The 16,119-nt window shown below is 47.8% G+C and overlaps 1 protein-coding gene across 1 annotated transcript in view; it reads right to left on the reverse strand.

Moving 5' to 3' along the window:
• Positions 1-16,119, reverse strand: part of ASH1L (ASH1 like histone lysine methyltransferase) — a 178,780-nt gene that overhangs the window by 93,272 nt on the left and 69,389 nt on the right. The window contains exon 4 of the mRNA XM_077764062.1: positions 6,020-6,121. Coding sequence (XP_077620188.1) covers positions 6,020-6,121 — 102 coding nt within the window. The remainder of the gene's footprint in view (positions 1-6,019; positions 6,122-16,119) is intronic.

Below are 16,119 nucleotides of genomic sequence, written 5' to 3' on the forward strand. Positions count from 1 at the left end.
AGGGGAGTGGGAGCGGAAGGGGGTGTGAGCGGGAGGGCAGAGTGAGCGGGAGGGCAGTGTGAGCAGGAGGGGAGTGGGAGCGGAAGGGGGTGTGAGCGGGAGGGCAGAGTGAGCGGGAGGGCAGTGTGAGCAGGAGGGGAGTGGGAGCGGAAGGGGGTGTGAGCGGGAGGGCAGAGTGAGCGGGAGGGCAGTGTGAGCAGGAGGGGAGTGGGAGCGGAAGGGGGTGTGAGCGGGAGGGCAGAGTGAGCGGGAGGGCAGTGTGAGCAGGAGGGGAGTGGGAGCGGAAGGGGGTGTGAGCGGGAGGGCAGAGTGAGCGGGAGGGCAGTGTGAGCAGGAGGGGAGTGGGAGCGGAAGGGGGTGTGAGCGGGAGGGCAGAGTGAGCGGGAGGGCAGTGTGAGCAGGAGGGGAGTGGGAGCGGAAGGGGGTGTGAGCGGGAGGGCAGAGTGAGCGGGAGGGCAGTGTGAGCAGGAGGGGAGTGGGAGCGGAAGGGGGTGTGAGCGGGAGGGCAGAGTGAGCGGGAGGGCAGTGTGAGCAGGAGGGGAGTGGGAGCGGAAGGGGGTGTGAGCGGGAGGGCAGAGTGAGCGGGAGGGCAGTGTGAGCAGGAGGGGAGTGGGAGCGGAAGGGGGTGTGAGCGGGAGGGCAGAGTGAGCGGGAGGGCAGTGTGAGCAGGAGGGGAGTGGGAGCGGAAGGGGGTGTGAGCGGGAGGGCAGAGTGAGCGGGAGGGCAGTGTGAGCAGGAGGGGAGTGGGAGCGGAAGGGGGTGTGAGCGGGAGGGCAGAGTGAGCGGGAGGGCAGTGTGAGCAGGAGGGGAGTGGGAGCGGAAGGGGGTGTGAGCGGGAGGGCAGAGTGAGCGGGAGGGCAGTGTGAGCAGGAGGGGAGTGGGAGCGGAAGGGGGTGTGAGCGGGAGGGCAGAGTGAGCGGGAGGGCAGTGTGAGCAGGAGGGGAGTGGGAGCGGAAGGGGGTGTGAGCGGGAGGGCAGAGTGAGCGGGAGGGCAGTGTGAGCAGGAGGGGAGTGGGAGCGGAAGGGGGTGTGAGCGGGAGGGCAGAGTGAGCGGGAGGGCAGTGTGAGCAGGAGGGGAGTGTGAGCGGAAGGGGGTGTGAGCGGGAGGGCAGAGTGAGCGGGAGGGCAGTGTGAGCGGGTCGGAAGTGTGAGTAGGAGGGGTGTGTGAACAAGAGGGGAGTGTAAGCGGGAGGGCAGTGTGAGCGGGAGGGCAGTGTTAGTGCGAGGGCAGAGTGAGCAGGAGGGAGGGTGAACAAGAAGGGAGTGTGAGCGGGAGGGCAGTGTGAGCGGGGGGCGGTGTGAGCAGGAGGGGAGGAACCCCTATTGCAGCCCCTCTCAGAGCCAAACTTAAAGGGAGCCACCAGGCTGTCCCGTGACGGGTGTGTCTGTGACGGCTGTGTCTCTGTCTGCTCTCCCCGGGAAATCCCACGTGAGCCTGTGCTGGTGGCGTCTTAGGCTTTGTGCTTTGTCTCCTGCTCCTGGATGAGGCCCAGAGTCAGGCCGTCCACCACCAGGACTCAGGCAAATGGCAAGCAGCACTAATACTCCTAAGTCCTACTGAATCGAGCTTTCTGAAAGCTTCTGGTTTCCTGCCTACTTAGTTCAGATTTCAGCCATGGTTTAAGAAATGTTTTCCATATCTTATCTAGCATTTTTAGCTTTAAGTACCGAGACGCTTATCTGTTGGCTCCGTGTACGGAGCCTCCTCCCTGCTCCTCCTCTCCCTCCTCCCTGCTGGAAGCAAAGCTCCAGTCCGTACCAGCGGCGCCTGAACCCAGCACCTTCTCAGGCAGCCAATCTGCTCTAACTCCACCTGCGAAGTGGTTTCTTAAAAATCATCTTCCCAATTTTTTAACACTTTCTGTCCACATCTTTCTTGACCTCTTTGTGACATGTGACATTGAAGGGCTTCTGTTACACGTGCTCTTTGATTTTTCTATATAAAAACCTACTTAAAATTTTTATGTCATCACTGGCACCTTCTCTTCCGCTTCCCTCGAATGTGAACGTTTCTTAAGCCTGCTTTCCTGCCCTCCTCCCAAGCTGGTACTTCCCCGCTGGGTAATCTCACTCGCTGCCAGACCCAAGTCCCCATTACATGCCGCTGCCTCTGCGTCTCGACCAGGGACGCCTGTCAAACGACAAGCCACTGCCTCCAATGGCTAATTAACATCTCCGCCTCAGTGGTCCCTGTGCTGTTCCATTTCCACAGATCCCAACCCGAAGCCATGTCACAGTCCGTCCCCTCCCGCGCAGTGCTGCGGACAGAGTCCACAATGGTGTCGGTGGTAGACGAAGCCATTATTCGTAAACGGTTGCTGCCCTGACTCTGAGAGCCGCACACACCCGACACTTCCTCGACATGAGACCTAACCGCGCCATCCGTGTTAATCACTCAAGTGTGAGGAGTCACAGTTCGTTCTGGGCACAAACTTTAAGAGCTGGTTCTTGTGTTTTACGCCCTTCACCCTCTCCCACAAGACCAGCAGCATTCCGGATAGAGGCTGGCTTCCACAGCGTCCGACAAGGAAGGTGCCCAGAGCGGAGCCAGGCTGCTCACACGGCGTGAACAAAAAGTAACACTTTCCTGTGTCGAGCCACTGAAACGTGGGATGTTTTTAGCACTGCAGATCTGTCCAATTTTGAACTACACCATGCATGAAATGAATTTTATCTTTCCTGTTCAAAATCCCCTAGTGGCTCCTGACCGCCTCCACGATAAAGTCTCAACTCCTTCAAATGAAAACACAAACGCACGAACAACCCAAACCACCCTACGCCCTGTGGGATACAGCGCATCATTACTTCACAGCTTCACGCTCAGCCACAATCGCACTAATACCCCTCACACACGAGCGACAGCAGGTGACGCACTGCTCTCCAGAATCAGCACCCCTTTTACGGTTTGTGCCTTTCTCCCGGCACTGTCGCCAGCATGTCGCACCACATTCTCACTCCTTACTCCGCCCGCCAGCGCTCAAACTACAGCAGCGCGTGTCACGTCTTCAGGACTGTCGGGTTTTTTTAAGGTTTATTTATTTATTTTGGGAAAGAGAAGGGGGGGAGGGAAGGCAGGTGTGCGCACGTGAGCAGGGGAGGGACAGGGAGGGGGAGAGAGAGACAGAACCCCAGGCGGCCTTAGCACTGTCAGCATGGAGCCCAATGTGGAGCTGGAACCCACGAGCCAGGAGATCATGACCTGAGCCAAAATCAGGAGCCGGGCGCTCAACCCACTGCGCCGCCTCCTGTGGTCCCCACACACGTGCTCAGGGCTCGGGTTCGACACACTTGTGTGTCACAGGACTTAACCCACCTGCTAGCAGGGAGCATGGCTGAGTCCTCGAGGGCCGGAACCTTGCGTTAGTCATGTCTGTGTCTCCAGTGCTTAGTATTCACAGTGACTCTCAGTAAGGTCTTATGGTGAGGGTAACTTCATGGATTTGAGCAGTGTTTCTTTCGTTTACCCAAATAAAATATTTTGGTGATTTTTCTTTGTGGGTATCTCCATGAGATTTCATTCTTTTTAGGGGTTGGCAAACTTCTACAAAATGCTAGACAGTAAATATTTTAGGCTTTTAAAGACACTTACGATGTCTTCTGTCTCCTTTGTTTTTTAAACTACCCTTGGTAAAAACACAGGCGCCTGGGTGGCTTAGTCGGTTAAGTGTCTGACTTCAGCTCAGGTTGTTATCTAGCAGTCTGTGAGTTCGAGCCCCATGCTGGGATCTGTGCTGACAGCTCAGAGCCTGGAGCCTGCTTCAGATTCTGTCTCCATCACTCTCCACCCCTCCCCACTCATGTTCTGTCTCTCTCTGTGTCTCAAAAATGAATAAATACTAATAAAAAATTTATAAATAAAAAAACAAAAAAAAATAAGTACAGAAGTAAAAATGTAAAAGCAATTCTTAGCTGAGGACGGCTCTACAAGAACCCTTGGGTTGCATCTGGTCTGCAGGCTGCAGCATGCTAAACCCTGGTCTCGGTCGACGATGCCAAAAGTAGCTCCCCTGCTGTCTGAGAGCCTGCCTGAAGCGGTGTGAAAAGAGAGCGCTCCGAGAGACGAAGCCCCAGCGTGCTCGAGTCAGTTCCACTGCACTCTGAGAGCACCATGGTGCTAATAAAAAGCTCCCAATATGGGGAAGCTCATCATAAGATAATTTCAGTAAGTACAACACAGATACAGTTTGACAGAGTGCCCTTGAACCTAATGGAAGATTAGATTTTCTGACCATAAGTCACAAGCGACTTCCTAATCAAAAACCATGGATAGGGTGGCTCAGTTGGTTAAGTGTCCCACTTCGGCTCAGATATGATCTCAGTCCGTGGGTTCGAGCCCTGTGTCAGGCTTTGTGCTGAGAGTCCAGAGCCTGCTCGGGATTCTCGCTCCCTGTCTCTCTGCCCCTCCTCTGCTCATGCACATGTTTTCTCTCTCTCTCTCTCAAAAATAAAAATTCAAAAACAAAAACAAAAAACTAAAACATGGGTAGAAAGCCAAGAAATGATATGTCACTTTCTTGCCTAAAACTTCCAATGGTCCCTCAGCATCATTAATAAGGTTCCCTGTCTTTCCAGCCTCACATTCAGTCCCTTTACCATAACCACGCTGGCTCTTTTATTTAGTTTTTTAAGGTTTATATATACATATATATATATATAAATAAATGTTTTATTTATTTCTGAGAGAGAGAGAGACGGTGTGAGCAGGGGAGGGGCAGAGAGAGAGGGAGACACAGAATCTGAAGCAGCTCCAGGCTCTGAGCTGTCAGCACAGAGCCCGATGCAGAACTCGAACCCACGAACCGTGAGATCATGACCTGAGCCGAAGTCGGACGCTTAACCGACTGAGCCCCGCAGGAGCCCCAAGGTTCATATAGTTTTGAGAGAGAGAAGAGCACAAGTGGGGCGGGCAGAGAGCGAGGGAGACGCAGCACCCGAAGCAGCTCCAGGCTCTGGGTTTTGAGCTGTCAGCACAGAGCTCCACGTGGGGCATGAACTCAAGAACTGTGAGATCGTGACCAGAGCTGAAGTCAGATGCTCGACGGACTGAGCCCCCCAGGTGCCCCTCTTTTATTATCTCCCCCTGCCTGGAATGGCCCTACCTCGCCCCATCCGCCCTGAGGATACTGACAGTAAAAAGCACTTCCCCCTCCCCAGTCCTCAGTAAAGGCAGAGGACAGAGGACAGATACATGTATATGCGTTCCCCTCTAATTTGCTTTTTTGTAAACACACAAACTATCAGGAAAAAAAAACTGGGAGCATAACTTGAATCTATGTTCAAAGCTACACAAATATGATGCTGTAATAAGAGATTATGTTCGGGGCGCCTGGGTGGCTTAGTCGGTTAAGCGTCCGACTTTCGCTTAGGTCATGATCTCGCGGTTCATGGGTTCGAGCCCCGCGTCGGGCCCTGTGCTGACTGCCAGCTCGGAGCCTGGAGCCTGTTTCAGTCTGTGACTCCCTCTCTCTCTGACCCTCCCCTGCTCACACTGTCTCTCTCTCTCTCCTAGAAATAAATAAAACATTAAAAAAAAAAAAAGAAGAAAGTTTGAGGCTTCTTTAAAAAAAAAAAAGAGATTATGTTCATTTACAATATACAAACATTAAATACTTAAGTTGAGGTTAGAAATAATTATTGATAGAGATTCTTCTTTCCACCTCATAAATTATTCTGGGTATCTGAGACGCCTGTGAAAGCTACTTGGGAAACGACTGCTTTATCAACATAATTTTATTCGTACACATATCTAAGTCTATAAAATGGCTCCAACCCACACCGCCGTAGCACACCCCGGGCCTACTCTTGAACCCGGTCCCTTTGAGTTATGCGGTCCGGACCACCTGAAAACCAGTGCAGGTCTGGGAGCGCGGGCCCCTGGACTCAGGAGGGGAGGGGGTGCACCGCGTCAGTGTGCACCCCGTGTCTCCCACGAAACTGTACTGTGAGTGATTGTAGGCGGCGGTGCGCTAACTTTCGGGAGGGCCCGGGCACAGGCCGGCGACGAGACAGAGGGACTTGCCTGTGGAGGACGTGCTCTCCGACGAAGACCGCTTGCGGGCGGGGCTGCTGCTCGTGCTCTCCGGCGCCCGCTGGGAAGACTTCTCCGAGGTTGGCTGCGAACCTGGAGAGATAGCAAAGGACAGGAATCGTGGCAAAACTCAAGTCTGAGCACAGTTTCAAATGATTCTGTGTCTGAATTAGGACAAGTGAGTGGGTGTCACTGCCACTCCCAGCAGCCATACAACGTGCGAGTGACAGGAAGTGGACAAGTGGAGAGGCCGGGCCACGTGCCGCCAGCACAGCCTCACAGCCTCTCCCACGTCAATTTCTCCTGTCACGTTAACACGGAGAAAAGTTTTAGAGGAAGAAGGAACAGAATTCACGATTTCGTTCTGGCGTGTCACCACCAGGAAACACGTCATGAAGGGGTTCATCAATAACGGTCACTAGCAGGATTGCAATCACACCTGTGCCCGATTATCAATTCAGGTTCATCACAGAAACTGACAGACAAAATTTACAATGCAATTAATTAGGAACAACTGATGTGAGAAAAGCAGGTCCAACCTAAGCGTTTCATTTAACAGAATCAGAGGTGGGTCTTAAACACAGGAGATCAGGGGCGCCTGGGTGGCTCAGTCGGTTAAGCATCTGACTTCGGCTCAGGTCATGATCTCAGTGCATGGGCTCGAGCCCCAAGGCTGGAGCCTGCTTTGGATTCTCTGTCTCCCCCTCTCGCTGCCTCTCCCCCACTCATCCTCTGTTTCTCCATCTCATTAATAAATAAACAAACAAACAAACAAAAAAAAACACGTGAGGTCACCTTCATACTCTGTTTCCTCTACAGCATATTCTGGAAGAACTGGTGACTAATTTATCCAGGGAACAGAGCAAACGTACTGTAACGCTGCACACTTAACGTTCCTTGGTTATATATGTAAGAGCTCATAAAGACACAGAAACTCAATTTCCTTTCAAAAGTAACATACTTTTAACCAAAACCCCTATCAATGCAGCATAATTTAACACATCTCTTACTCAAGAGAAAAATATGTTGTTCAGGAAAGATTATTCTTCTGAATACAATATACGTGGCTCTGATACTGGATCATTTAGAAGCGAAAAAGCCAGCCGGTGAGGGCATACAGAAGATGTCCATGCCGTGTTGATTAGAAGGGCTAGCAGGACTCTGAGGCGTTCACTTTACACTTGAGAGAAGACACAAATAGAAAACCGTACGCATAACTGTTAAGTACAAAAGCTATCAGAAATCAAATACTTCAATATAAGATTTGTTCACCTCTAAATGGGAGCGAACCCCTTGATGGAGATGTGACTGAGCAAAGAACCTCCTGAGGACAGAAATGAATGGAGCCACATTTGTAGTGTTTCCCTTTCTCTGACCCAGATAATAATAAAACCGTGGGCTTTGTTCTAATTATGTAGTATCATAAATCACACCACTGCAAATCCTCGCTCAGTCCTACCCAGGTGAGACACAGGGCTCTGTGCTGCCCTTCAAGAGTAACAAGCTGGATTTTTGGAAAACTGGTACTGTAACTGTACTCCTACTTCTCCACCCCAGCGATGACCAACGTGAGATCTCATCAATACGCAAGACTGTTTATCATTGAATCTTAAAAACAAATACAAAGGAATTTTAAAAACTGACGGTACAATAAATCCACCCTACATTGTGGTTCTGATAAGATTTCCATTGAAGAGTTAAATACCACAATAAAAATATCTTTTTTAATAAGGACTTTACTTTTTAGTAATCTCCACACCCAACGTGGGGCTCGAACGCCCACCCCTGAGATGAGGAGTTGCAAGCTCCACCAACTGAGCCGGCCAGACGCTCCCACGGTAAAAATATCTACGAGGTAAAAGCCCAGGCATCACTGAAGACATACTTTATTAAGTATTAATGCTGAGAAATTCATACACTGGATAGATAACTACTTCCTACTTGGACACAAAGCCAAGACAGAAGACGCCAGTGGCCAAGAAGCCTGAGACATCAGAGAACTCTCTTTATCGCCCCTCTCCTGAAGAAGGGGCAGACAATCCCGGGTTAACAACTAGAGAAAGGAGTGGGTGGAGAACACTTTTTATAAAGTCTTCTCTCTTGGTCATAAACTAATGTCCACTGAGTACAGTTTATATGTTTGCATCTATGCTTGACACTGGAGGTGGGGAGAGAGAGAAAAATAGTTTAAAAGTCTCTGCCCTTAAGGAGCTTATCGAGGGTCTTGAATGTCAGCATGTATTGCATTTCGGATGGAATTCGCGCCACCCGTTCTGGAGCTCGGTCTTCAGTTTCTAGGCTATGGAGTAATGTTTCCCAGATTTCTTGGTCATCTTCAAGAAAGCCTTGATGAAGGCGTCAACCGCACCTCTGGGCATCAGGATATCCTGAGAGTCACCCTGCCTGGCCTCACCCACCTCAGAGTGCATGAGGGTACAGACACCTTCTTCACAGCTCCTTCTGTGGGGGCATCTGGAGCTGCGGAGGGAGGAGGCAGTGGGAGGTGGAAAGGGGGTCAGGTCCCCGGGGATCATTATTGGCAGCATTGGGTAGCAGTTCCCGAGAAACCACACCAATTGAGAGAGAGGTGGCTCAGCTAACTCAGCTTCTGAGCCACTTTTCATTTCCTGAAAGTAATGGGGACCCGCAGCCTATTTCTAGGATTTAACAGGGGACTGGAACAAAACTTCATTCAGGATGCTTTTCACTTTTCATGTTTAAAAGTCTGTTTGAATTCCCTTTTCATACAAAGCAGAGATGTTCTTAACAGCACTTCATATTTCAGGGGAAAAAAAATGTATCCCTGAGATATAGATCCCTAGGGCTTGGTAATCATCAGATTAGATCCTTGTTCTGTTAAAAAACACTGGTTATAGGACAGTAAGAAGGTGAGAATACCTGGAAAAAAACAAACTACCTAATGATATAAAGCAACCAAGACTAAGACTGGAAAATGATGACAGAACCTTCTATGTAAGAGGCAGCAACCTGTTAAAGATGTTCGAACCAGCCTAACAGCAGAAATCACATGGGATTTGCAAACATTACCTCCAGCACTGCCCCAAATGCACTGTTTTGTAAGTGCCATTATGCAGCTGGGTGGCTGGGGAAGAGCAAGATAACGCCCGGAGAGAACCAGGTGTCCGTTCAGAGACCAACCTATCCAGGCCTCAACACCTAAGGCAGAGAACTGTGCACGGCTCCTGAGTTTGAGTCCGCCTCTGCTATAATTAAGACTGAAGATCTCGGCAAGTAAATGCACTTGAACGTAGGGCTGGTAAAGCACTCTAACTCACTCGGCTGATGTTGAGTTCTAAAGTGAGGTAATGTAAGAAACTGAAAGGGTTTTTATGAACGTTATGGTATTATACATAAATTGGCTCCTTAGGTTTATCGTATATTTTTAGACCTTAACTACTTAATAATGTCACTGCCGTGTCGGAAACTACTCAACATTAAAATAAAAATGAAAGAATCACTTCTCGGCCTTTTGGCTAAGGTCAAGTGTGTAGAATAAACATGAAAGAAGGGCAGGGACTTACGCTCACGCAGGAAGTGGAACTAATTTAGACTCTCCAGCATTATTCCGAAGCATAAAGAAGGGCTAGTAAAAGTACCTCCAACCAGGAAGTACCCGGAGGATAGAAGCCTCCCAGGCTGGGAGGCTCCTGCAAGGTTGGAAAAAGGTCCTGGGAAGTGAATCTTCGAATCCACTGACTCTTCAGCACCCCGCCTTCAGGGTCACGGCCTCGCTCTGGATTCCATGGGTGAAACGTGCAAGGCGACCCGGCCACGTGCAAGGCCCTGGGCGGAAAGGGGAGGGCGCGGCCGCCTGCCTGCCCGGCTGACTCTCGGCTTCTGCCGGCCACGCTGGGGCGGGACTCCTTAGGTCAGGGACTGCTTTGTCGCCGTCTTCACCGTGCGATGCATGTTTGCTCCCGTGTCACCAGCGGTCATTTCAGATCCACTCTCCACTCCTTACAGGACGACAGGCTGGTATGGAGGCCAGTTCAAGACAATCTTTTGTCGGAGAATACACGCAATTTTATGTATCGGAGCGTTCCCTTCGTTTCTCATGTCAATCTAGCACGAAGCCAAATAATTTAGTACTTGAGAAGTGAACAGAATCTTAGTGGAACTTCCACAGCTCACAAAACGACTGGGCAGAAATACTGCTGAGTGTCTCGCTGCTCAGGCCTCTGACAGTTCGGAGGCGTGTTTGGAAATTCCACCCACATAAGTAAAGTAGAAAATATAGGTCAATCATAAAACTGGACTTCAGCATAAACGTAAGGTGATTACTACAAGTACATTCTTTTCCTTCAGCTGGAAAAAGAGAGGTCTTTGTGTAAAAAAGAAGGCAGACAGACCATCAGCAAGGAGAGAAACGAAAAACAGCCGCCATCATAAACTGGGAAAATAACAGGGGAACAAAGAATTAAAAACAAACCTAGAAATGTGAGGAAAGCTTGAAGTGGTTCTGACTGTAGGGTCTCCGGACTTTTCTTGGCTATTATTCAATGAGCTTTTAAACACAAAGACAGGTTTCGGGGAAATACCTTCGACAAAGAAGACACAAAGCGGGGAAAGATCTGCTGTCCTTCTACAGCAAAACTGTGAGGTGACATCACGGGTAAGAACATCAGAAAGTTCAGAAAACAAAAAAGAACCGGATAAGAACCTGAAATCTTTCCATTATATACAAATGTGAGCGGAAACCAAGCAGATGTTCTGAAGTTGATTTGTCACAAGAGATCTTAGTGTCCACACACGAGGAACTGAAACCCATCGAAGATAAAAACAAACAACAACTACATCTACACACTGCCTGGGTGTGAGGACAGACTCAAGTGGGCAGAGATGTCAGCATAAAAAGAGAAAACTCCCATTGATCATAGGGTGAGTTGGGAAAAAGGCATCACAAAGAAAAAACTGGAGTAATAATTCAACCCAACTACTTCACCGAATCCCTACGCTAAAAATGAGGAATTTCCAAATGTAAATGAACAAAGGAACACGGTGAATGAAACCAACAGCTGCTTGGATAAAACATGTATTTGTCTTTAGTGTAAATCCACTATGAAAACTTTCAAAACTTACTACAGTTACGAGTTCTGGCCACACTCTGCTGGGACCTGAGGAACCAGGGAGCCGTCTGGGTGAGCAGACTGTCTGATGTTTCTACCGCAGGGAGATCTTTGGGGAAGCTACGGAAGAACAGATGGAGTGTGCCAGATTGGGAAGGATGCCTTGCTGAAGCCAGTGTATAGATAATACAAATTTATTTTAAAATCACATATTTAAAACTAGTTTCTAACATTTAAATCACTCCTTCCCACCCAAACTAATGTATTATAAAATTTTAGGAAAGAAACTTATTGCATCATTTACAAGATAAGGCCATTGGGAGAGTCTGTTCAATAGGGACTGCGTCAAAGCCGGCCTACAACGCAAAGGAATACCGTAGTAAAAGAATACGAACCAGCTACTGGAAAGCTTCTGATCAGTTTTTTTTTTTGTTTCCAGATTAATTCTGGATCCTGGAAGCTTCTCGTGAGTGAGCTGAATGCGGAGATAAAGCTGGGTCCATGATAAAAACAGCTGTTTCCAATTGTGGGAAATACATTTACTGAAAGCAATACATTTCATCTGACTCACCAATTAAATGCACTGCAAGAGAGAATGATTCAGAGCCTATGCTGGTGATTTTTAAGCTAAAAAGTCTGTTTTTTCCCCTCTAATTAGGCTATTTCTCATAATGTCCAAATCAGATCCACTGAAATGGAATTCCACTGGAAATCCCCCAAACGACACTAACCACCACGCTCAGTCTTTGGATCTCATCTTCACACACGCTCCCACTTTACTTTTGGGGATATCTTTACACATCAGGTAGAGACAATGTCATACACCAGAAAATTCTGATCAAGGCAAACACTCTTTGCTTAAAAAGAAAACAAAACACTGTCTACTTTGCTTCAACCATTGATCATGCTTTTACCGTTGAGTATATATTTTTCCAAACAAAAAGAAAATTCAGCTCTAAAATATTCCTGGGGGACAAAAAGTTACCGAGCCTGGAATAATCATGTGTGCGCATGCGTGTGCTTGGAGATGCACATTCCCTCTCTGTGAGGACCAGTGTGGCTTGTTCCATGCTGCTGCTCCCCAACCCGCACCCCCATTTTTGAAACCAGGTTGCAGACTGACGACCATGTGCAGCCAGCCATGAGCTGGAAATGCTGCAAAACAGGGATGGAGTATGTGATTCTCTTGCTCGTCAGGCCCGACTCTACCGCATATGGATACTGACTGACTAGAATTGGTTACAAGGCCCAGAAGAGGCCAGAAGGCCTGGCTTACGTGTGGAATCACTACGACAGTGATTATTAATAGCCTTAGACTATTAGCCTATAACAGTTCCTACAGAAAAACACAGAAGTTAAAAAAGAATGAGCTCACCACCACACAAACATCACTTATAAAACGATTAGACCTGTCACTCTTTTTAAAGATTTATATCATTTAACTTGTTTAGTCCAAATCTGCTCAAGTGATGATCAGTTTGCCCAGCGAGGAAACAAGGCAAGGTCAGCCACCTGGCTCCAGACCGCGAAGGACGGATGGTCCTTCCAGCCTGCGCCCCTGATCAAATTTTGTTTTTTTCCCCTCATATTCACATCAACATAATTCATAGATATGCCTGCTTTATGCCAACGAACACTTACGATAAATCTACTCAATACAAACTGTAAGAATACTTTTTATTTTTTTAGTTATTATTTGAGATAGTCTTCACTCTGTAAAAAAAAAAAAAAACCTAAACTAGTTGTTTTGTTATAATGTTATATTTATGGAAGACAGTACAAAGCGGGACTTCTCATACAGCCTTTACCCAACTTCCCCGAACGTTAACCTCTTATGCTGTAACTATGATACAGCTGCCAAAACTATGAAATTGACATTAGTAGGATTTTTCCACTTATGTCCTTTTCCCGGTCTAGGGTCCAATCAGGATATCACACTGTATTTAGCTGTCGTGTCTCAAAAATCTCTCATCTATGGCAGTCTCTTAATCTTTCCTTGTTTTCTCAGGTCCTTGACACTTTTGAGACCTACTGGTCACATATTTTGTACAATGTCTCTTTTTTTGGTTTTATTATTATTAGACTGGGGTTGTGTTTTTTAAAGGAATACTGTGGTTGTGAGATTTAGAAGAAAGGCCACAGAACAAAGTTCCCCACTAATTACATTATATCCGGGGCACGTGTTATCATCTTGATCCATCAATGAAGTTAAATTTGCTCCCGGTTCAGGTGCTGTTTGCTAGTCCTCGTCACTGCAAAGGGATGATTTTTCCCTTCCTGTCCTCTGTTTCATGCATATTCAAGAAGAGGGGAATTAAGGTCCACCTGCTTGAAGAGGTTAGTCTACATGTAGTATCTCCAATTCTTCTGTGAGGAAGAGTTGTCCCTTCCCTCCACTGATCTATTTAATCTTTTTTTTTTTTTTTCTTTTAAAGTAAGCTCTGTGCCCAACGTGGGGCATGAACTTGTGACCTGGAGATCAAGAGTGGCAGGCTCTTCCAACTGAGCCAGCCGGGTGCCCCCTACAATCATGTATTTATATCAACACGGAGTACTGGGTGTTTACCATATTCTTTACATTGCAATCCAATCCTATCATTAGTAGTCCCATTGATTACACTGTTTCTGCTTTGGCCACTAGAAGCTTTTTCAGGATAGCAATGTCCAGAAGGTCATTGGCAATTTTGTATTGTACGGTATAGTAGGAAGTCCTATTTTGGATATTTTAAAAGGATACCAATTAATGTATAATGAATCTATCTGTCTTTAAGTTATACATATGAAAAACGTCAGCTGAAGGCCGAAGTCAAATTAAAATAAAATAGTTACGCTCTTTCTACACTTTTAGAAGAATTACGATGTGACGGTGAAACAATCAATACTGAGAAATGCAAATATCTCCTGGACAGAATGTCATCACGAGTAAATAATGAACCAGTCGAAGTTACCACACAGCGCGCAGCTGAACGCACCCGAACTGCCCACATTCCCCGTTGTCCCGCGTCCCCAGAGAGCCAGCGGTCACCACTCAGAGACCGCTCTGCGCTCACAAGCCATATCCGGCCAGATGGCCTCCGCTGCCAGGCCTCTTCAGGCTAATCCCAGCCGCGCCAGGCATTCCCGTCCCTTCCCTCAGGGACCCCGCGTGTCCACCCAACAGGCTCACTCCTTCTTGTGGGTTCAGCAATCACTTACCTAAGGCTTCTCTCTCCAGGCTGACTCCTCCTCTGAGCTATGGATGCACAGATCCCACTGAGCAGCACGAAACCTGAATCTGCCGTCGATGCCCAACCGCCTCCTTCCGCACGCCTTTCAGTTAGTTACACCACCGTCCAAGTTTTACCAGAGGGGCACCCTGTGGACGTTCTAAAATCTTCCCCTGTCCTCGCCTCTTGTTATAATCTACTTCTTCTGAGTATGTTTTCTCCATCACTGGCTTGGTTCAGGCCCCTGTAAGGTTTTGTGCGGGGCAATCCCCCAACGGGTACGCCTGGTCTCTCTCCACTATGTCTATACAGTGCTGCCAATATCATCTCAGCAAATCACTCTGCTTTAAAACCTTTAGCTTCCCATTGCCCACAGGGTAAACTCTAAACTCCACGGTATCTTGTGTAACAAGCAAGAGGCTTTATGATCTGTCTCCTGTCTCCCCAGCCTCGTCTCCTGGGATCCACATCAGACTGTTGACAGGTACCTAAGGCACGCTATCAGGTTTCTCTGTAACAAATAGTCTTCATCCTTTATTCTCTGCACACTAAACGAAAAAACTAGGAGTCTTTCTAGCTCCTCCTGAAGTGAGTCCCTCTCTTGTCTAACCCCTAAACATGTGAATATACCAACTTTAGGAGCCATCAACAAGTATTTAAGATTTTTTTTAATATTAAAAAAATTTGTTAAACATTTATTTATTTTTGAGAGACACAGAGACAGAGCACAAACAGGGCAGGGTCAGGGAGAGGGAGGACACAGGATCCGAAGCAGGCTCCAGGCTCTGAGCTGCCAGCAGAGCCCGACGCGGGGCTCGAACCCACAAACCCTGAGATCAGGACCTGAGCCGAAGTCGGACGCTTAACGGACTGAGCCACCCAGGTGCCCCATGTTTAAGATTTTTTTTTAAAAAAGAAACTTTGTTTAAAGTTTATTTATTTTGAGAGAGAGAGAAAGAGCATGCGTGCACGCGTGTGCGGGAGGAGCAGAGAATACCAAGCAGGCTCCACGCTGTCGGCACAGAGCCTGATCGGGGTTGACCCCGAGAACCATGAGATCATGACCTGAGCCAAAACCAAGAGTCAGAGGCCCAACCAGGCGAGCCACTCAGGCGCCCCTGTTTAAGATTCTAAGTGATCTCTACACACAAAGTGGGGCTCAAACCCACAACCCCGAGGTCGAGTCACATGTTCTACCTACCGCGCCAGCCAGGCGCCCCTGGAGTCATGAATCACTATTTGTATACACATCCTTGTTCTCCGCTGAAATCACATCTTATTCATGTTTTTATTCCCTGCTCCTGGCAAACAAGAGACAGTAACTGCGAAAGGGAGAGCTATCATCATTAATAGTTAAGATAAAAAAAAAATACATAAAGCTCTGTCTAAACAACAAAAACAAGTTCCGACTTTCAAAGAGATCAAATTAGAGGACACCCCATGCCTTAGGTTAGTAATTTTTTCTTATTACTTTCCTTAACCTAAAAATCGTTTTCTCAACTGGTTTTAAGAGGATAGGTAACCAGTTTTCATGTCTACTTGAAAAAGTTCCTATTAGAAAATCAAGACATTTCTACCCACTTATCAAAAGAGTAATTGTGAGGAAGACAGAGAGGCTCCAAGAATTTGTGGATCTGTGATATCATAAAGAATATATCTGTTCTTTGTCTGATTCTTGGCCAGGAGCTTCAAAAACCCTTGGAATTTCCGGAGTGATAGAAGTGTCTTTGTTATGCCAAAGAGGTGACTTGAGGTGGGCCCGGAGAAGGCCTCAGGGTGGGACTGCTCACTAGAAACA

The sequence above is a fragment of the Crocuta crocuta genome, unplaced genomic scaffold, assembly GCF_008692635.1.
Source record: "Crocuta crocuta isolate KB4526 unplaced genomic scaffold, BGI_CrCroc_1.0 scaffold528, whole genome shotgun sequence".
Lineage (NCBI taxonomy): Eukaryota > Metazoa > Chordata > Mammalia > Carnivora > Hyaenidae > Crocuta > Crocuta crocuta.